The 22,175-nt window shown below is 34.4% G+C and overlaps 1 protein-coding gene across 2 annotated transcripts in view; it reads left to right on the top strand.

Moving 5' to 3' along the window:
- Positions 1 to 284: 284 nt before the first annotated feature.
- The window catches only part of LOC120421524 (vesicle-associated membrane protein 2), a 43,790-nt gene continuing 21,899 nt past the window's right edge, over positions 285 to 22,175 (top strand). Inside the window, exons 1-3 of one of the 2 annotated variants that reach the window (XM_039584740.2) lie at positions 285 to 552; positions 1,209 to 1,490; positions 9,131 to 9,162. In XM_039584740.2, the coding sequence (XP_039440674.1) occupies positions 9,131 to 9,162 (32 nt within the window). In that variant the 5' untranslated portion in view covers positions 285 to 552; positions 1,209 to 1,490. The remainder of the gene's footprint in view (positions 553 to 1,208; positions 1,491 to 9,130; positions 9,163 to 22,175) is intronic. The other variant, XM_039584741.2, reaches the window with a different exon arrangement.

Here is a 22,175-nt window from a genome sequence, read left to right as displayed (position 1 = left end):
CAAGAAAACATAAATTCCTGATTCTAATGTGATCAGTGCCCTAATCATCGCATGTATGTGAATAAATAATTTAAAATTTTTGAAGACCACTGCCCCTAAACCCTTATTCTTTCAACGACTCAACGACTCTCTCAAAGTTCCGCGAAAAAGCGCTGTTTCGCGCACATTTCAACCGGAGGAAAATCTTCAGAGCGAAAGCTTTTTTCCCCTCTCTCGCTCGCTCACTCTCTCTCTCTCTCGGTGCTGCGCTTTTCACGGAAAATGTGTGCCACCAATATTGAACCTGCTCAAACGATCGAAGACCAACCAACCAGACGGACACGTACCAGGGCTTCGATCCGCGGGTAGTTTCCAGCAAGAAGAAGAAGAAGACACACAAAAAGAAGGGTTTAGGGAAAAAGTTCAGTAGCTGAAAGAAGAAAAGTAGCAGTGAGAAAGGAAAGTCGGACGGTTTGCGTGCGTTTTGAAAAATTCTGTGATTTCGACGACGTTGGTGGAGCCTGGTTTTTCCAGCTTTTTCTTCGGTGTGAAAACGAGGGAACCAATTGAGAAGTAAGCACCACCGTCACACATTTTCACCGTGGGTTGACCGATTCTGGAGGGGGGTGGGGGTCGATTTTTTTTCTCTCCTTCGGACAGGAAAAATCGCGTGAAAAATCGAAGAAAGGAACGTCCTCTTTTGTGGAGGGGGTTTAGGGCTGAGCGCTGTGGTAGCTGTGGAAAATTGGATGAAAATTTGTGAAAATTGTTGAAAAAGTTATCTCATCGAGGAAATTTTCGACTTTTTCTTGTCTTCTACGAAGGAAAAGAGAGCTGGAGGCAAGGAGAGAGGGCGGCGAGCTTTAGGTGTGAAAAGTTGAGCAGAATAGGGGAAAAAGTTTTCCTCGAGCTGCTCTCCCCTATGATAGATGTGTAGAGTGAGTGTGCATGTGACGTGAGGAGAAAATCGAAGATACGGCCGCTGCAAAGGAAAAGGAAAAGCCCATTAGAGCAATTCGTGCTGCACACATACAAGTTACACAAATTACACAAATACTCTGTGCAAAGGGAGAAAAAAAGGATACCAACTCAGCAAAGTGTGTTCAAGAAGATTGAAAAACGAAAATTGTCCTGCTAATAGCATAAATCATATCTTTATAGTCCTGTCTGAATAAAAGTGATGAAAAAGTTGTCAGTTTATGCTAAAGTGAAAAATATTGGATTTTCAGCCGTCGATATTCGCAAGGATTAGTGCGGTCCACCCTCGTCATCATCCTTCCAGCGGAACCCATCCCCGTCGTCGTCGAGCACCGGTGACCGGGACACGGCCAACACGAGCCGCAGCAGGAGAAGTGCCCCGGAGGAGAAACGTGTGGCCAGTGGCAGTGAGATTTTTTCCTGAACCACCCATCCACCGACCGTGAAAAGAAAAGGATTTCGGATTCCAGCGGTCCGTTATAACACCAACCCTACCACCACCACCACCAAAACCACACCAACACACACAAAATGTAAGTCAAGTCATTTTTTCTTATGAATTTAAAACCGATTTCGCCCTAAAAATTCCCACTTAGACTAGAAAACCCATTATTCAAACATGAGCAAGTCATGTTAACCCCCCTCCAGCATTAGGACCACTTAAGGTCCAAGTCGACATTTTCATGGAAAATAAATCACACTCATTAAACGCATCGTCCTCGCCGACGTCGTCGCCACAGTGTTCCACTTTATCGTTCGCGCACTCATACACACACGCACGCACACACATACTTGCACACACTCATTCATTCATTCATATCTATCGCGATGTACATTGAAACATCGAAGGAGAGGGGTGTGTTGGGATCGCTCGCTCGCTTCCTTCAGCTCGTGATGAAGTGCGCTCGATGGAACGTGGGCGCCGCCATGCGGTGCTTTTTGGCACTGCGAGCTGTCACGGCGAAGTTCGAATGACAGCAAGTTTGTTTCAAATTACAGCATACCTAAATAGTTTTCCAGAAATCATTTTTGATACATCATTTGAAAATAACATATTTCACGCTTTCGACATACTTTCATGATTTCATGAATTTTTGTTCATAAAATCGTGAGTTAACGTTCATGAATTTATGAATTTATGAATGATTTTACACTGTTTATCAATTCTGGAAATAAACGTCGTCTAGCTAGCGTAAACATTTATTCGAGAATTCGTGAGTCAAGAAGCCATTACACTACCACAAACAAACAAACTCGCACTTTTTCGTGTTTGACAGTTTGCCAAACTCGCAAACTTTTTTGCGGCAAACTCGCAAACAAGGCAAAATGTATGCAGGCTGACGTTTGTACAAACAAATCCAGGCAAACAAACAAAGCAGGCAAACTGGTAAACTGTCAAAAAGTGCGAGTTTGTTAGCGAGACAGAGCAATGACAATGAGCATAAATGATTGAGATAATCTGCCATAAACAATAAACTTAAACATTCATTATTTCAATTAATTTTTCAAAAAATCATTAGTTTGATTCAAGAAAACATAAAAAACATTTATGAAAGCATGAAAAATTCACAAGAAATCATGAAAAGCGTGAAGGAGCTATTACACTACTAATAGCTCCTTCACGCTTTTCATGATTTCTTGTGAATTGTTCATGCTTTCATAAATGTTTTTTATGCTTCCTTGAATCAAATTAATGAATTTTTGAAAACTTTAATTGAGATAGTGAATGTTAAGGTTTATTGTTAATGGGAGATTATCTCAATCATTCATGCTCATTGTCCTTGCTCTGTCTCGCTCGAACTGTCAAATTCGTTTTTTACACTTTGTTGATAGTCATGTGTTTAAATACTTGTATCGAAATCATGCCGTTCATAAATTTGTTATTTAAATTTGAGCAAAACAGTGTAAATGGGCCAAAGCTTTAGTGTTAACAAACAGTCTTTATTGACCGGTTACATAATGAACGAGCAGGATAAACTGTTTTTTACAATTGGTTTTTGGCCCATTTAAACTGTCTTGCTTGAATTTAACAAATTCAAAAATAAAACTGTCTACTGGATTTAAAATTATTAAAAAATGGCATGTTGTTCCCTAAGGCTATTAAGGAGCTCACAAGTAATGGGGTCAAGAAAAAGCTTAACGAACAGAAGGGAGGTCCTTTTTTTTTAGCGCTTTGCTTGACTCTACTTGGCAGTTGTCACACTTTTAAAAAATATAAAGATCTTGTTCAAAAACGAACAAGGAAACTAAAAAATTAAACTAAATCTTAGTTTTTTTTCTTTTGATAATAATTCATAAAGTTAAATATACACAGTAAAATATATCATGATAGATTTATATCGGAAAATCTGGATTTACATTTACATCTACATGTTTGTTAATTTACATTTTTTTCCCTCCAATTTTACATCTTCTAAAATAACACTTTTATTGAAAATTAGGATTCCAAAAAAAATAATCCCTGCTACACAAGCGGAAAAAAGTTTTTTTTGCATCTGTGCCAATTAAAAGCGAATTTTGTAAAGTGATTAATATTTCTAGATATTTAAGCTCAAAGTTGGTAAAAAAACATTATAGTAAAAAACAAGTATATAAAAAAACTTATTTGTACAATACACAGAAATCAAATTAAAAAAAAAACTATGATTACAACACAGTAATAACTTGGTAATTTGAGAGATGTAAAATTGAAGTTTAATGTAAAATTGAACATAAATCTAAAATTAAAAAAAATCGGCAATGCAACTGTTTTAGAAGAAGAAACCAAAAATTTCGCCGGTTCAGTCTACCCTTAAGGAAACAATAATTTGATTGGTTTTCTCTGAATCTTTTGCTCTTTGTCGTTACAGTCTAGTTTCCCTCTTGTAAAAAAGTTCAAAATTTAAATTCTTTATATTTAACAATAAAATTGGAAATCATATCATTGCATAGCTGAAGTTCGAATCGTGTTTCGAAATCGATGTCAATTCCGAACGTCAAAGTGACAGCTGTCACCGCTGGAAATCGCCCACTTTTTCCCCTTTTTGATGGAAACCACTTTCCAGCTCCCTTTACAAAGCGAACAAAACACAAATCCAGTTTCCCCTAACACAAACGAGGGGGAAAAACGAATCCTTTCCCCAAGAGAAACGAGAGAGGGGAAAATTTTGGTGAGGAAATCCTTCCTCTCTCTCTCGAAAGCTCGCATTGTCTCACATTTTCTCGCGAGTAAAGCTTTTCCGCTCTCTCACGTGTGCACAATGTGTGAAACGAAGAAAGAGCGAAAGAGGAAGAAGGCGCAAAAGCGTCCGATGTTGGGCACGGTGCGATATGGCTATTTTTAACTCTCTTTCTCACTCCTTTTACTTTGAATGAAACCGACGACGATGATGATGGTGTGTGAGTGTGTGTGGTGTGGAATCACACTTTGTTTACGGTTGCGAAGCTGCTACTGCTGCTGCTACCGCGCTATCAGCATGCCGGTTGACAATATTATACTGTTACTCTTCAGGTATAGAAGGTTGATATGATAAAGGCAAACGAGAGTTTATTAATACACCATTTAGATAATCTACAATGTAATCAATAACTAAGGTTAAAATAGTAAAGACCAAATACAGGTGATGAATTATTATTTTTTTTTTGTTTGAATGATCAACTTGAATAGAAGTAGGAAAATTATATATTTCTAGCAAAACAATGTACTAAGATGAACTTTACATTTTGACTCTATTTATTTGGTTATGTTAAACATTATTGAATTGTATATTTTGCTTCCAGAAAAGCTTAAATGTTTGTATCTTTGAAAATATAACAATCCATCTGAGTCCATCCATTGATCTCAAAAATTCAATAAGTAGTCACACGTGAATATTATGAAAACACAAAAATATATATTTTGAAATAAAATTACAAGAGAAGCAAATGCTAATCGAACACAGCAATATTGAACTTTTCTTAGTGAATTTGCATCTCATCTGGCATAAAAATGTCTCTTAAAAGGTTGTTCTTCTTGTAGAGAATATTTTTAATAATTCTTCTCTATCAGCTTCAATTTTTTTATCTATTTGCTTTTAAATGACAAGTTTTTCCCAGCTTTATTTCTCGTGAGAACTTTCTAAACAGTGCTCACAGTGATTGAAAAACATCCAACGTATTTCTTGTTATAATTTTTTTTTCTCAAATGAAATGTATGCTGCGATCTTTGAAAATGATTTTACAAAAAAAAAATACTTCTTGAAACTTCGTATTAGGAGATTGTTATATTTACAATGAACAAAACAATATGTAAAACATGCGTTTGATGGAATAAAGCATTAAAAATATAAAAAATAAGTTGAAATAAATGTATAAATGAATAATCTTCATACCAGCCGGCAGCTTGATCCAGTACACAGTAACGTGGTTCACGGTTTTATTTCGAACGCCTCGACCGGAATTTTGAAGCAATATGGTCCAGAAGCTAGCCTGAAATTACTCAAAATTTAAAGATACAGGATTTTTTTTTGGAGTATGGAAAAAAATAAAACGTACCCTTAAAACTCACCTGTATCTTTCTGGGATTATTCCGGATCGAAACCTATAAGAAATCTCTAAATTGAGAAAATATCCTAGGGTATAATGAAACTTTCTCCAAGAAGAGTAAAAAGTGAAAAATAAATAATTGAATTTATTGAAATTCCATCAAAACTTCAGGTCAATGGTGAAAGTACTAAACCTCAACAAAATGCGCTCAAAATTGCAGGCTAGCTTCTGGGGCTATAAAGCTTGTAAATTCGTTTTGAGGCACTCAAAATTGAACACTTTTGTCTTTTTCATATATCCATGCCATGCTAGTACACTGGTGTTCGCTTGATCAAATAATTTGAATTTGAACTTGACTACCATGCATTTATGGAACAAAATCCGTGTAACGGAAAGTTTTTTACTTTTCATTTGAAAAGAAACCATTTATGGCAAGAATAAACTACATTTAACACTACAATGATGGTTTCAGAAAAAATATTCTTGATTTTATATTTATTTTTTAAATTTTAAAACAGTAGCATCATCAGACAATGTCACTCCTTGTTCGATCGCTACCTTCTTTTTCGAACGCTCATTGATCGCTCTAAGTTAGTGGAGGATCCACCGACGGAAGTGTGTAAAAAATACCACGAAAATTCACCACCCGAACCACCAAAACGTTTGTTTACATTTGGGACTTGGGCGTACACGGTTACACGAGCACGACAACAAGAAATGAATAATGCTTATGAGATTTTCAAAAACTTTAGCAGTAAAAGTGTTCATTTTTACGACAAGCAAAAATCTTTTAATGCTGTGAATTTTAACCACTTTTTATGTCAAATGTGAGTTACTTTTCTCACTACAGTTATATTTTTTATGTGTATGATTATTAAGTCTTCCTTTTAGATGAAAAATATCATGTAAATTTATAAGTGTTTCTAAACTAATTTCGAGCTTATCTAATGCCAACAACTCACAGTAATGTATTAAATCAACGTATGAAAAAAATGGATACGTTGAAATTTTACACAAAAAAAAATTGGGCGTAGGGTAGAGTAGTCATCAATGAGACACGGGGAACAATGATAAAATGGCTCTCACAAGTCGTAGTTTCAACCAATCAGGCTCATATTTGGGGGAAAGGTGTGTCTACTAGATACACGTCTGCCATAATAGTGGCTTTGGTTATGGACGCTCCCTTGAAAAGTTATTCATAAATGTTTGATTCTGGGGTGTTAAAGTAAATTATGGATAAAAAATACTTTTTCGCTCGTAGGCTGCCATTTACACCAAAACTAATATTTCTTCATATTTCTTTCAACGTTCAATAGGGATTGTGTTGGGCTACAATATTCTTTCATTAAGTTTGGCCAACATTTAGAATATCCCCAGAATCCAGGGCTGTCTCATTGTTCCCCACTCATTTCAGCCCATGGGTAACAATGAGACACTTGGATTTTTCTTCATTAAACTTTTCAAAATCTATGGAACTCTTTCAAAACATGAATTAAAAGTGATTTTTGGCATATTTATAGAGTTTTAACTTTGTTTAACCAAAAATACAAAGTTATTTGATATAAATATATGGAGTTTACAAGATTTTAAATACTTTTTAGTATAACTTTTGTTAATTAAAGTCTCATGTTGGCAAAACTGCTCTAAAATGTTCAAGGCATGTCACCTGCAATGGAACAATACAAAAACATGATGTTATACTAGAAAAAAATTGATTTTCGTAGAGTGTCTCATTGTTCCCCAGCTGTCTCATTGTTCCTGCCAAGTGCGTCTACAATGAGACAGTTGAATAACTCTGGCTGTAGATGTCGGATCGATCTCATATTTTGGTCAGTGTTAGAACACATTAAAAGAAAGAAAATACAACAAAAAGCTCATTAAAACATGCTGATGGAAAAATTTGAAAAATCGTTGAAAGTTGAAAACCAAATGTGTCTCATTGATGAATACCCTACCCTATTCGAACCACACACGTTTTCCACTAGTTACCGAATTTCAAAAAAGCTTTCGAAAAAGGTTTGTCTCGTTCGTGTACATCCTTGGACCAAATCCGCCGATTATTCTTTTACTTTGATAACATTTAAATTGATCTTATCATTTAGAAATTACAAAATGCAGCAAAAAATCACGGCTAAAAACATCTCTTCATTACTACAAAATCCCACCGGATCCGTCCCAAATCGCGAAATCGCGTCAATCTTGCGAGCATTTATCAGCACAATCCTTTTCGCTCGCAAGTAACCGCACCGCACACTCTAACCCTGTAAATAATATCATGCTGGTGGTACTTTTAGGTACTAACTCACGTACATATGTTCATAACCTGTCTGCAGTTTCGACAACACAATCCAATCGATAACGATGCACTCTGTCGTATGATGTGTGGTGGCTTGTATAACGAGGAATATGTCTACCAAGACAAACCCAGCACAAACAGGATAGTCTTACTGTCAGTCGATGGCGGTTTTCTTTGTTTCGTTTTTGGTTTGAGCAGGGGGAGTTTTTGCATAAATAAAATCTGAAAATTCACTAAATCAAGATGATTTGTTTTAACAAGTACATTGATAGATTCGAACTTTCAAAAGCTTTCTGAAAAAAATAACAAATAGTTGAAATTACCTTATTCTGCGACGTTCTGTCGTCACTATCCTTCTGATATTTTCCTCCCTAACCTTTTTGCAGCAATTGTCGTTCACTGCAATATCTATTATGGCAAAAAAATAGTTCCAACATGCGTCACACAGAAGGAAAATGACGGTGGCAAAAGTCGCCACACTGTCGTTGAAATCCAGAGTTTTTTTTGAAAAGGACCAATAAACCATTGTCTTTCATATGTTTATAGGACCTAATCAAAAAAAACTCTAGAAATGCACTTTTGCTCGCGAGTAAATCTTGGTCAAAGGAAGGTCATTCCGAAATGAGGCCACACAAAAAGTGACCTGAATTGTAATTCAGAACTCCACCCTTCCCCTTTTTATTTCTTCGAAAAGAAATAAGTTCATTGAGATTGGAATCGACTCGATCTGCGGACTTCTAGCGGCGCCCAATTTCCACCAGCTAGGCCTTTTCTCAACCACACCAGACATTTTATTGATTCGACTGAATGTCTGGAGTGTGGAGCAGCTGTTCAAATTGGGACGACGACGACGACGACATGCAAATCGAAAGGGTGGGGAGGGGTCAAACTAATTATCATACGTACTGGCGCGTGGCAACACCCTTGTCGGCAAACTTTCTCGAAAGTGATTGATTGTAACAGTGGGTTCAATCTGTGATCATATGAGAATTATGGAATGCCATAATGGCGTCGCAAAGCTAAACGTCAAAATTTATAGCGTTCGCCATTATGGTCACATTATATCAATACAATAAATACATAATTACATGAAACATTATTCACAAACACATTTCAAAACTATCAATAACAACATTTTCTCAACATAACCTCACATAACCCTTATACCCAAACAAATGACTAATATACACACCAATATACTAAGTTTTACATCTAATCTCAAACTATATCTAACGCTATCTCTTCTTTTACCTCTGTTTTCCAATGCTCGTAAACAAAAATCTCAACAAACTCTATCAACAACACTATTGTTTCGTAAACTTAACCTCCTCACAAACACACACAAATCCAAACAAACACACAAACAATGTAAAGATGAGCGCTGATCCAGCAGCCCCACCAGCAGAGTAAGTTTCCCTCAGTTATGTTCAGCGACTCAGTTTTGGTTAACTTGTTTTTTTTTTGTTTTTTCACATTATTACAATTTACACAATACTCCAACAATACTCTCAATTGGTTTGTTCTTTAAAATTCTCACACTAATTTTTCAAGTTCACTTTTGCATGCATGCGTTAAATAAATATTTTTAATTTATCAGATAGAAGTAATCAATTAATTATAATGACCGAGGGAACCGTGGGACTTTTTGTGTAAGTTAATTAATTTCTCAACTTTAAATTTCAAAATCTCGAATTAAAACTGAGCTAAATGTTGACATAGGGTCTTAAAGCCCAATGTCAATTTTAATGTACAATGGTAAAAACAATTTCTGAGGCCTTTCTTATCATTATTGCAGCAAAATAAATTGACAAGACCAAATTTTACGATGGATCAACTGTGGTCCCTTTGGAAAGAACTGTCAAGTAGGACCATTTCTGTCAAGAAGGGCCATGAAATTAATTTTTAAAAATTGAATTCAAAATCCATTATTAATCCTTTGTGGTCGTACAAAGGGTCATTGTGCTCAGAAAAAATAAGCTTTATCAGTATTTCCAATAATATCCCAAATGTAGGCTTTATTTTAGGACCCAATTAAGCAACAAGTTTCAATCCGCCCAACACACACTTAAAACAATTTTTAATCGACGAAATGAAATGTGTCAATCGGTTCTGCGTACATTTTTTTCAAATAATTCATTAATCTACTTTCTACGATAAGTGGTTCCCAAGATATCTCAATATGCCAGTGATTAGTGGTTGTAAAAATATCTCAGTTTGCCAAAAATGAAAAATAAAAGTTTTAAAGCACTTTTGTCAAGTTGGAATTAATTTTTAATTAATTTCAAAATATAAAATTAAAAAAAATAAAAACTATAAGAAATAAAATTTGAAAATAAAAAAAACTAATTTGATTTTTTATGTTCTTTGGCTCTTAAAAAAAAACTCAGCGTCCAAAAAAAGTGTTACATCCTTTTTAAAATATAAGGCTCGTTAAAAAAATTGGAAATTATTTTCACAAATTTCAATTTTCACAATATTTAAACTTTAAAAGTACGTATCTTAGTAACCAATGATCTGATAAACAAGTCTGAAAAGGCAAATTTTAGGACATTTTTACAGCTTTTCGAAAATATGTGATGCATCTCTAGAGTTTTTTTTTGAATAGGTCCTATAAACATATGAATCACAATAGCTTATAACGTTAAATAAAAACTCTAGATTTTTTTTAATGAATTATTTTTATATTGCAAAACAGTATTTTTTTCGACAAAATGGACATAAATTGAAAACGATGTACTTTATCAACAAAATCGTTGAGTAATTTCGATTACGAATTAGTTTTGCATTCAAAAATGATATCTAAAAGATTCGGGTTTTTTCATGAATTAATAACGCAGTCGCCAGATTCTAACTTTAGCAAAAAAGCATAATATTGAATTTTTGGACCTTTTGAAATGCTAGTCTCGATTCCAAAATTTTCGAAAAGATCATAAAATTTCACAAATGTTTCATGTTTTAACATTGGAATTAGACCTTTAGTTGCGACAAGAGACATAAAAAAACTTATTTCACCAACCAGAAGTCCAACCTTCAATGTTACTTAGGCAATTAATGAGAAATTTGCTGAACTTCCCGAAAAAAATATTTCAGGAGTGGACAATCATGGACACTATTGAAATAATCCAAAAACGGGAATTTTTCAGTTCAAATTAAACTTTAAGTGGTTATATCTTGAAAACGGTGCACTTTATAAAAACAATCTGTAGAGTACTTTTCGATTGCAAATTTGATTTTACATTAAAAACTGAAGTCAAAAATACATCTCTGTAGCTCAAAAGTTACGATTTTATGTCCCCATATCCATATCCAAAAAATTGAAAAAATACGGATTTTGGGAAATTGATTTTTTGTAAAATAAAAGTTAATTTAAAAATCAGCAATTTATGTTCCGTGTTCATATTTTTTCCTTTCTTACTATAGAAAGTATAGATTTTTTTCTGAGTAGTCCTCATCAATACCTACAACTCATAGGGAAGGCCCGCACAAAGTTTGAGGCAAATAAAAAAATACAAAAAAATAAAATCGCCGAAATCATCAGATTTCGTAGAGAATTGCTCAGGGAGTAAATATAGTCAAAATCGAGTTTTTGTAATAAAAAGTGAAATAAAAAACAGGGAATTTTATTTTTCATGCATTAATTTTTTTCTCAAAAGTCCTAATCACAAGGAATCTATGTACAAAAAGCTTCAATTCCATAAAATTGTACCAACACAGGACAAATTTATTAGTTTGTGGGCATTTCAACTATTACCTTGTTTAAAAAGAAATATTATCACTATGCAAATATATTACATAAAGTTGTTAAGAAAAGCCGTTTTCAAGTCACAGTACAGACCCTATTATGCGGTCCTGGAAAAATGTCGGGTAATCAAATTTCGGAATTTTTTTTTTATTATTGGTTGTTAAGCTTTAGAAGTCATAAACTACTCTAAAGTCTTTAAAAAAATTAGATCCAAGATGGCGTCCAAAATGGCGGAGATGAAATATTGAAAGAATTCATTTGGTTATTTAATAAATAATAATGGGGTCACAGAATTCGAATTTGATGTCAAAAGTAAAAAAAAAAATCATAAAAATAGTTTTTGATGACTGTATCAATTTTTAAATAAATTTAAGATAAAATAAGTTTTTTAGGATTTTTCTACTCAGTTTTAACGTTGTAAATCATCCATAAACGACGTGGCAATTTTGGTAGGGTGAGGGGTTGACGATTGTCCACACGACATTCTGCGAAATGTTCCGCACCCGGGTTATGGATGGCCCCTTGTTGGAATTTTTATAATAGAACAATTTATTACCATTTGTTTTATCTGATGCTTAATAACCTTGCAACTATTCCTCATATCGGCAGTTTAAATAAACGAAACATTGTGATATCTGATTGTGATCTATTTGTAGTTTTTAATCAAATAATACACAGTAAGGTTGCTTTTAAAAATATAAAAGTATAAAGTATTTTGTATTACTTTTTGGCTCAATTTTACTTAAATTAAGCTCCACGGGAAAACATAGTTTGATTGCTCCAGTCATTGCAAATTGTACCTACAGATTACTTGAATGCTACCGTTAATGTCATATTTATTTGTTTTATTGTTATTTTTATACACTTTATAGCTTACAGTTTTAATTACTCGCTTGCTTAAATAAATCTGTTCTAATTATACTGTTATTTTTTAATGTTATGGTTACATTATTACATTACTGTTTAAATCGAGCATTTTGTTTTGTTAACCGATTACCAATTAAATGAAACAATGAAATCCTGAATGATGACACATTACACCAAACTCCCACAACTGAATTCAATCAAATTTACTGAAATCTGCACTACTGGATACCGTAAACCGGGATGACTTTGATAGAATTTCAATTTGTTTTTGGAATATTTTCCAACAGATAAGGTTTTTCTCAAGATTATTATTTTCAAAACAAGTACTTGGGTAGGCCACACAAAGTCTATGCACTATTTGAAAAAAAAAAGTTTTTTCAATAGTGTTTAGAAAAATAGTTACGTTAAAAATTCTTTTTTTAAATTCCGGGGTGACTTTGATAGTCCTAGTTTTTCTTGTTAAAATCATATTTAAGATGTTAAAACTTTATTTGTACGTTAAATGTACCATCACTAAAAGAGCTGATATGGTTTTTAAGAAAAAAAAATAATGTTTATAATTAGTAAACTAAGTTGATAAGCTTTTTAACAAAATATATATAAATTTTGTCCCGCCCGTGTGGATTAATCGGACGGCGCACTGGACAAACAATCCAGAGATTGCGGGATCGAATCCCGCGGCGGGCGCTCTAAAATTCTAAGTGTAAATATGGGTATCCGGCGCCGTCGCTCCGTGCCGTACTCAAACACTTAGGAGCCCAGGGCGGCGAAGTCCTTGTAGTTAAAAGGAAGACACTAGTGGTTGGTACTAGCAATGGTGGCCGACAGCTATAAAGTCAACTTCGTTTTTTTTTATATATAAATTTTAGGTAAAATTGTTAAAAGGTCGGAATTTTGCCTGAAATTTGTTAAAACTAGTTTTGTTTATAAAATTATCGATTTATATTGCATTTTATACTGAAATCGAAGCACGAATCACAAGTTTTCACATTTGACATGAAATTTGTTCAACTGAAATTGCCTATAAATTTGGAGATTTTTTTTAAACTGTGTTTCAAAAACACATATTATTTATTGTTTACAAACTTATTTAACCTTCCCCTAGTGGAAAATTGTCCAAAGAATCCGAAAATGCATTCCGTTTTCCGATTCAAAATCATGTTCATTGAGAAAATCATGACACTTTGAGAAGTTTAAAATAATGACTTTCATCAACATTTTCTTAACTATAGTTAACTAACTTTTTAAACTTTTCAAAATTTTATGAAAAGTTCTTCTTGAGGTACTTTGAACACTTCTCTACCACGGTCAGTATGTTTCTAAACCATTCCGTACGTATTTTAATTGTACTCTTCATTTTGCAGAAAAATCGCCATCCTATCAAAGTCACCCCGGCTATTAAAGTCAACCCGTTTAAGGTACTGGAAACGTGAATATTTACCTTTATTTTGTATACAATTCTACAAAACATACTTCAATACAAATTAAATTTCTAGCATATTGTTAAATTCAACCGAAACAAAGTTTATTTCATAAATTAAGCCTCAATTACTCCACCCAGCCATAAAATCCTATTACTATGCAAAACCGTTCCTGTCGAGAGCTTCAATCACCGTCGAATCAAACCGGAAATGCACCCACTTTTCCGACAACATGCAATCTCGGCGATGCGTCCTCGATAAAATGCAATTTCAATTTTAATCGTCCTACCCCGCATTCCTTCCTCCCACATCCACTCTTTATCAGTTAGTAAGTGAATTGCGATGCAGTCCACCAGTCAGTGGCAGACAGTGTCATCAGCTGGGATCAGTAACGCGTATACGTACATATCTGGGTGGCCCCGGATGTGGATCGAAATTGCATACCGATTTACCGGGAATCGGACTTTTTCCTGGCCTCCCCACTTTTACCCCTCGGAATGCGATAAAATCGTGACCAATTCCAAGCAAATCCAGCGCCTGCTTTACTTTGCTGACCAGTTCGGTGCAGTATGCTTTATGCTGGAGTAACTTTTCAAAAGGACGAACAGATTGGAACTTCCTTAAAACTATTTGAAATAAGTTTAACAACTTTAATTTATTTTTTGACAAATATTAAATCTCAACCCAGTACGTCCTCGTGACCACTCAAAAATATTCCGTTGGCCACTCCAGAACTGGCGCAAGGAATTGCCATCGCCGCACATACAAACACCCGGAGGGAAAGGGAGAGCATGCGCAAATCGCGCCATCTATCGATTTCTTCCCGTCGGAGGGAGCTTCGTTATCACTGTACTCTTGGTCGCACCAAAAAAAAAGCAACAACACAAAAAAAGTTGAAGAAGCACGAAGCACTAACTTGTTGGCTTTTCTCGTCGTTGGGGGTATTGTTTTTGTTGTTGTTGTATTTGCCAGCCAGTCCGCTAGCAGTAAATGAAGTGGGAATGTTTCTTTGATGAAAATTGTGCCAATTGTGATGAAGTTCTTGTTGTTTGATTCAAGTGCTGGCTAGAATCTGCTTGAAGGAAGAAGGCTCGCTAAACGATTTCGAATCATGAAAGCTTGGAAATTCAAGCTATCGTACAAAAACAAAACAAAAAATAAAGTTTTATAAATATTACGTTCTTTTGTCGTTCGTTCTTAATAATAATCTAGGATAGCAATTCCCCACGAAAACCAAACTAGAATTTGACCTTAAGGTTTGGTTTTCATTTTTCGCAAATTTTCACAATAACCAATTTTTTTAATAAACCTTGAACCATTTGTATCTATCTGGGTTTCAAAAGAAAGGTGATTAGTTGAGCTTTTGAGGAAAAATACAAAGAATTCTTTAAACTTATCTGTTTTATTTTCTGATATTTCAAAATTTTGGATTCGATTATACCAAACGAACTTAAAGTACCTTGCTTCTCCATAAAAATAAGTTCCCAGTACGTTTTGCTGGGAACGCATGGTGCTTGAAGTTCGATTAATGTACCGAAATGAAATAACTAAATATTATCGTTGATGACCTCTTTGATCCCGAGACCTGCAAATCCACAGAACACTTTCATTTGATTTATATCTAGAGTTTTTTTTAAAGGACTTATAAGCTATTTTCTTCCATATTTTAATAGGACCTTATCGAAAAAAAAACTCTGGATATGTGAGTTTTAAAACGTCCATTATGAAAGGGTGGTTTCTTTTAATTAATTACTCCAAAGTGTTGAGTTTGACGGTCCAAAACGTTCTGATTTTATTGTGATCGAAAAGTCCCCCAGAGCCTCACACACGAGGTACTGAGGTTTTGCTTACAGAACATTAATCGAGCTACTTGCTTTAATCGCGGCGAGGTAAACGAAGTTTAGCTTTGTTCTCAGTTTGGGTTACTGTTGTCGGCTGTGCTGACGATGTTGGTGGCGTCGATCAATTATGCGGAAAGCAATTTCCGTAACTTGTGTATTCAGATGTCTAAGTATTTGTATCAAAGATCTACTAATCACCTTTTCAGCCATTCTAGATTGTTTTTTTTTTTCGAAATTCGTCGAAAAACATTTTTTTTCAATTCCCAAAAACTGTACAGTCCAGACTCGATTATCCGAAGGCCTTGGCAAAATTTCACTTCGGATAGGCCCCCAAAACCAAAGCTAAAAACTCGATTCGCCACCTACATTCGAGTAGGAGAACTTTGGTGCAAGGTTACGTTTACGTTTTTGCGCGATAAGTGCAAAGGCGAGTGAAAACTATTTAAAGGTTTTTTAAAAGAAAATTGATCTTTTGGAATAAAATAAAGTTAACAGGGGGTAAGAAATAAAAACTTCTATCGATTGACTTTCTGATTTTTTTGCTAAGTTGCCTTTTTCATTGAAAATTCTGAGATCCGGATTGAAAACGCGAGAATGAGGTTAGATTGCAAATTTTGAAAATCATTCCAATTACCATTTTTCAAGCAGAGCTTTGCTTTTATGATAGAAGTGACTTTAAAAAATATGTGTCCACTTGAATAATCTACATTCTCAATTGATTAGTTAGGTTTTGTTTGATTAAAACATTCCATTATTTTGAATCAGATAATGAACAGGTTAAATCGGCAATCACAAAAATATTTTCGTTTATATCAATTAAGCTATCTATTTCTTACCTGAAAATGGTATAATTTGCTATAAATGTCGATTTTATGATGAAATAAAACCATTTCAAATTTCAAACCAACTTACTCGCTGTAGGTTATAATGAAAACATCACCCCGAGTTTCAGCGCACTCTAGTGAGGGGTAATTTTGACGTTTGATTGCCTATAATCGAATCACGAAAAAAATATTTTTTCGTTGTCTTATTTTTGATTGTAGAGCTTAAGTATGACCCTTAAATTATCCTAAAGTGATTTAGAATTTTCAGATCCAAGATGGCGGCCAAAATGGCGGTGATGAAATAAATGATAAGTGATGAAATATTGAAAAAATGCATTTTTTAAAGAGACAATCAACCATTCAAAATTCACATCACGTTAACTCGACTATCATCGGTCCATGTTTTAATTATTGTGAAATTTTCCAATCATTCGAATAAACATACTTTCAGGATTACAAAATTAAGCCTAACATTTCAAAAGGGCCAAGGTTTGTGTTTTTTACTTTTTGAATTATTATGCTTGATTTTGAAATTTATTGAAAATTGTGATAATATCGTTGTGGAAAAATTCACAAACATTTTCATCAGCCAAAGGTTTTTTTCCGATTTTCATAGTCCAAGCTAAAAAATTTAAAATAATTTTCTCTACTGTTTAAATGTAAGGTTTTCATAAATGGACTTACATGGATTCTATTTAAAAAAAAACATTTTTTTTTAATTTTCACCCTAAATTACCCTCATATGTCAATGTTTAGACATTTTAGTGAAGTATATTTTGAATATTGAAAAAAATCATAATTTTTCTTTTAGATTCATACCTCCGTGAAAAAAAATAAGTGTTGGCCTATGGCTTTCTTTTTGGTCATCTCAAACTTACCAAAAATATAAAAACATTAAAAATACAGTTTTTAAGATACAAATCACATAAGCAGTTTTTAAATTAAGTTGTTTATGGACCCTTCAATCAATTTTTGACCACTTTGTGCACAGGAAAACAGCACGATTCGGAAAAAAAGTTGAAAATTGGACGGGTTCTTGGCCGACATAATAAGTCCCGTATTTTTTGTTTGGCAATTAGGGTGACCTACGCCTTGTTAGGGTGGTCCAGAAAATGGAAATTTTCGTCTATTTTCGCTAAAAAAAAAACATTTTTCAAAAGATCATAACTACGCACCATTTCAACCGATTTAAGCTCACTAATGAAATGTGATTGACTTGGAATTTCAAAAATCTAGCCTAATATTTGAAATGTTCGTATGAAAACTTGAAGGGCGGTTTTGGAGGTCTCGGGCCTATATTTGAAAATATTTTTAATCAGATTCCTCGGACAATTTTGCATAGCATATCATATCTCAAAATGGTAAAGCTTCATTGTCAAAATTCCAAGATATGATTTTTTGGGGTTTCAGACGCATCGCGCGCAAAAATACGCAAACGGGAAAAAGAACTTTGAGAAGAAAACTAAGTGAAAATTATTATTACTTAGATGTTACACCTTTTTTTTAAATTAAATATATCTTTATTGAACTTTCTTATAATAATTACATTTCTTTTACATGCTAAGTGGTATGGCTTAATTCTCTTCATCTTTGTTTCATTTTTCGTTTTATTATTAACTAATCACATTTATTTTATTTACTTCAAATTGTTTTACATTTTTGCATTGAATTGAATACATTTGGGTAAAAAAGAAAAAAATCACTTTAACAACTAATCCTAACTTAAAACTAAAATAAAAATTCTTTGAATTATTCAACATCATTAGAACGAGTAAACTACGAACTGTATTTTAAGATGAATGCTCCAAAGGTTCTTACTTGTTCCTGGCGAGTTTTGCACCCACGCATAGTTTTTGTCATCTCGATGAAAATTTTAAAAAGTTCTTGTGGTGAAAACAGGTCACTACTACCTTCATCTTTTGATACTGGTTGGTTTTCCCTCGGTTTCTGACTGAAGCCTGGAGGTGTTGTATTCTATTCTCTGCATCTTTTTGCCGCTAATTCAACGGCAATGGCTGTAGATTTGGAACCACTCGAGCAGATCCCGCTCCTGGTGACGCCAAAGCAGGAAAACCCACGTCCTTGTATGCTGGTGGTGTTTTGCGACGATTTGGTTGGTGCCTCGTCGTCGCTTGCTGCCGAATTTTTACAAACTCAGCACGTTTTGGGCAGCTCCGATTCTTGGTCGAATGGTCGCCGCCGCAATTGAAGCATTTCGCTTCGATGTACTCGTTGATTGTTTCGCAAGCTTGAGTTTTGTGCTCACCTCCGCAGGTTGCACAACGTCTCTTGATGAAACAGTTCCTTCCACCATGTCCATACTGCAAACAGTTCGAACACTGTGTCACGTCACGGTGCACTGGACGATAACGTTCCCAAGTCACGATGATGTTGAAAATTGCCCGAACTGCTTTCAGCTCAGACGGCGTTGTCGATCCTTTCTCGAGATGAACCAGATACAGTTGATCACGATACTTGATGTCCTTGTTGTGTCTCGTCATCTTGAAGACTTCGATCACGTTCAACTTAAGAGTTTTGAGCTCTTCTTTCAGCACACTCACATCCATGTCGTACAGGCCTCGGAGGACCTGTTTCATGGGGCGTTTACCTGGATCGTCATGGCTGTAGTATTCAATCTTTGTGTTGTTCAGGAAATCCCGAACGTAGTTGTAATCCTTTCTGGTAGGTAGCAGAATTTTGAGTCCATCAGCACACAAGCGAATGGAAGCTCGTAAAGCACCAGATTTGATAAACCCGGTCAGCCACTTTCGCACCGAATCCGATGACGATGTTTTCACAATTCTTCCTTCTCGCTCACGTCCACAGGGAGGGTAGCGAACTGGTTTCCAGACGAATTTTGAGCGTCCTTGCTCAAACTGCCTGGCTTTACAGGTAGCGCTTCGGCATTCTTTAGCTTCTTCAAATCTGCCGATCCTGCTGGTGAGGACCGCCTCTTTTTCTTGCCGTGAGGCATTTTTGCACTTTTTAGCACTTTTCAGGAGCTAATATCGAGGAGTACCTCTCTCGTTGTTGGTTCCCAAAGGAATCAGATGTTAAACTTAAATATGTCTTACACAATCAATCAAAATGGTAATGAGAAGTTAATTTAAAGAAACCCAAAATCTTTGTCGTTCAACCTTCACTCTCAATCAAGCGCGATAATTAATCGAATCGAAACAATACCCCGTCCCGAAGGCTTAAATTCCAACAATTTCTGGGGGGGTGGCTTACGAACACACCCTCCATCTGGGAAACACCCACGCCACTGGCCGTCCACAGTCCACACCGGGCGAAGGAGGTCCCGAAAGGTTTCGTCGCACGTGTCCTTCACACCGGGCTTGACTTGGTGCGGTCGGGTGTAGAATCAACAACCGCGGCGCATTCGATGCGTTGGCGTTTGGCGTGAAAATGCGCGTTGGCGTTGCCTCAGTTGATGGCATTTGCCCCGCCATGATAATGGAAAATTTCCACGAAGGATTTCTCCGGATTTCACGGTTTGTTTCATTGAGTTGATTTGGGCGAGCTTGGGAATTTCGGTGCGAATGATTGGAAAGTTTGTGTTGGAAAATTCTTGATTCACCTGAAGGAAAATTGTTTCCGGAGATTTGAAAAGAAATTGTATGAGCGTTAAACAATTTGTGCGGCTCCAAAACAAATTTTGAGCCAAAAAAAATATTATTTTTTTGGAAAATTGTCTTTCCTTAATTCTTGTTTACCAAAACTAGAAATAATTGTTTGCTCTCTAGTGATTTTTTCTTCGCGATTGCCTGAATTGGCAAGATTTTTCGTGAAACTTTAGGTTTTAGAAAATCAATGTAAAAAAATAAGTTTTTATAGGATATGCGACAAAAGGTCGAAAGACATAAGGTCGAATGGACAAAAGGTCGAAAGTGGATAAAACGTCGAAAGGACAAAAGGTCGAATGTGAAAAAATTAAACAAATAATTATAATTTTAACTTTTTTAAAAAGATATTTTTTTTCTGTGAGTTTATCCTTGGTTTATCCATCCATCCTAGTAATGATTATTTTCTTAAATAAACAGAATTACTTCCAAACCATTTTTTGAGAAGATTTCCATTCTTTCAAAAATGAGCAGTTCTTCCAAAATAAGTTCGACTTCTAAAATATTTTTCAAGTATTTATTTTTTAAAACAACCTATTTTTGATTGTCGTAATATTTTTGTGAGTTTTTCAATTCTTTCAAACCGTTCTTTTTTTAAAAAAGGTCGACTTCTATAATATTTTTTAATCTATCTTTCATGGTCAAAAAAGAAAATAAGAAAAATATGACTTCAAAAACATAGCTGTATTTATAAAAAAAATCGATCGCATTTATTTATATTTTTAAAGATAAACCCCCCTCTAACCACCCCTCCCCCCCCCCTCCTATTCAAAAAGTCTTCAAAAATCCGGGGGCAAGTTTTTATTCAGAAGACCTCTAAATTTTTAAGAATATAGAAGTGAAATTAAAGAAAAACGTTCAAATCACCTTTCCATAGCTGCTTTTCAATATTTGTGTATTTAGGCTCACATCAAAAGTTTTGTTTTGTAAAATGTTTTTTTTAAGTCGACCTTTTGTCCTTTCGACGTTTTGTCCATTCGACCTTTTGTCCATTCAACCTTATGTCTTTCGACCTTTTGTCATACATTCGTTTTTTAATTGTATTAAAAAAAATCATCAGAGATTAGATTTTTTTCTGCTAATATCAGCTATTAGTGGAAAATTGTTTAAAAAATTGTCATCAAATTCTCACGTTTATTTGTTGTAGAACTCGACAAAAAAAAAAGATTGATTATTAATTTAAAAAAAACCGTTTGAAAGGACTAATAACACATATTGGAGATTTTCTAATGGTGGGTTTGATTTTTTGATTTTGAATTTATTTTTATTAAAAAGAGCAATAGTTTCTGAGATATCGCTAGTTGAATATGTAGTTGGAAAGTGAGGGCTAATATGGTGACACTGAAAAAAACTATTCTCACAAAATTTAAACTATAAAAGGCTGTATCTCAACAACCAGCATTTTGATAAAAAAAATCAAAAAAAAAATTTAGAACATTTTCACAGCTTTTCAAAAATATTTTTTGCAGGGGTGCTTTTCATAAAGATTTTTTTTAAATACACATTTTACCATAAAAAGTTTTGTCATTTTCGATTCTAAAATGTATATCCCAATAAAAAAAAAACAGAGCAGTTCTCTACGGAATGGGTCTTTTTTCTTTAATTTTAATTTTTGTATTTTTTAATCCGGCTGAAACTTTTTTGGTGCCTTCAGTATGCCCAAAAAAGCCATTTTGCATCATTAGTTCGTTCATATAATTTTCCATACAAATTTGGCAGCTGTCCATACAAAAATGATATGTGAAAATTCAAAAATCTGTATCTTTTGAAGGAATTTTTTGATCGATTTGGTGTCTTCGGCAAAGTTGTAGGTATGGATATGGACTACACTGAAAAAAAAATGATACACGGTAAAAAATTTTTTGGTGATTTTTAATTTAACTTTTTGTCACTAAAACTTGATTTGCAAAAAAACACTATTTTTATTTTTTTTATTTTTTGATATGTTTTAGAGGACATAAAATGCCAACTTTTCAAAAATTTCCAGAATGGGCAAAAATCTTTGACCGAGTTATGATTTTTTGAATCAATACTGATTTTTTCAAAAAATCGAAATATCGGTCGCATTTCAAATGGGCCAAACTTTCAATATTACGCCCAT

Source organism: Culex pipiens, chromosome 3 (assembly GCF_016801865.2).
Source record: "Culex pipiens pallens isolate TS chromosome 3, TS_CPP_V2, whole genome shotgun sequence".
NCBI classification, from domain to species: domain Eukaryota; kingdom Metazoa; phylum Arthropoda; class Insecta; order Diptera; family Culicidae; genus Culex; species Culex pipiens.
Note: the sequence above shows the minus strand (reverse complement) of the source record. Positions and strands in the feature narration are given on the sequence as shown.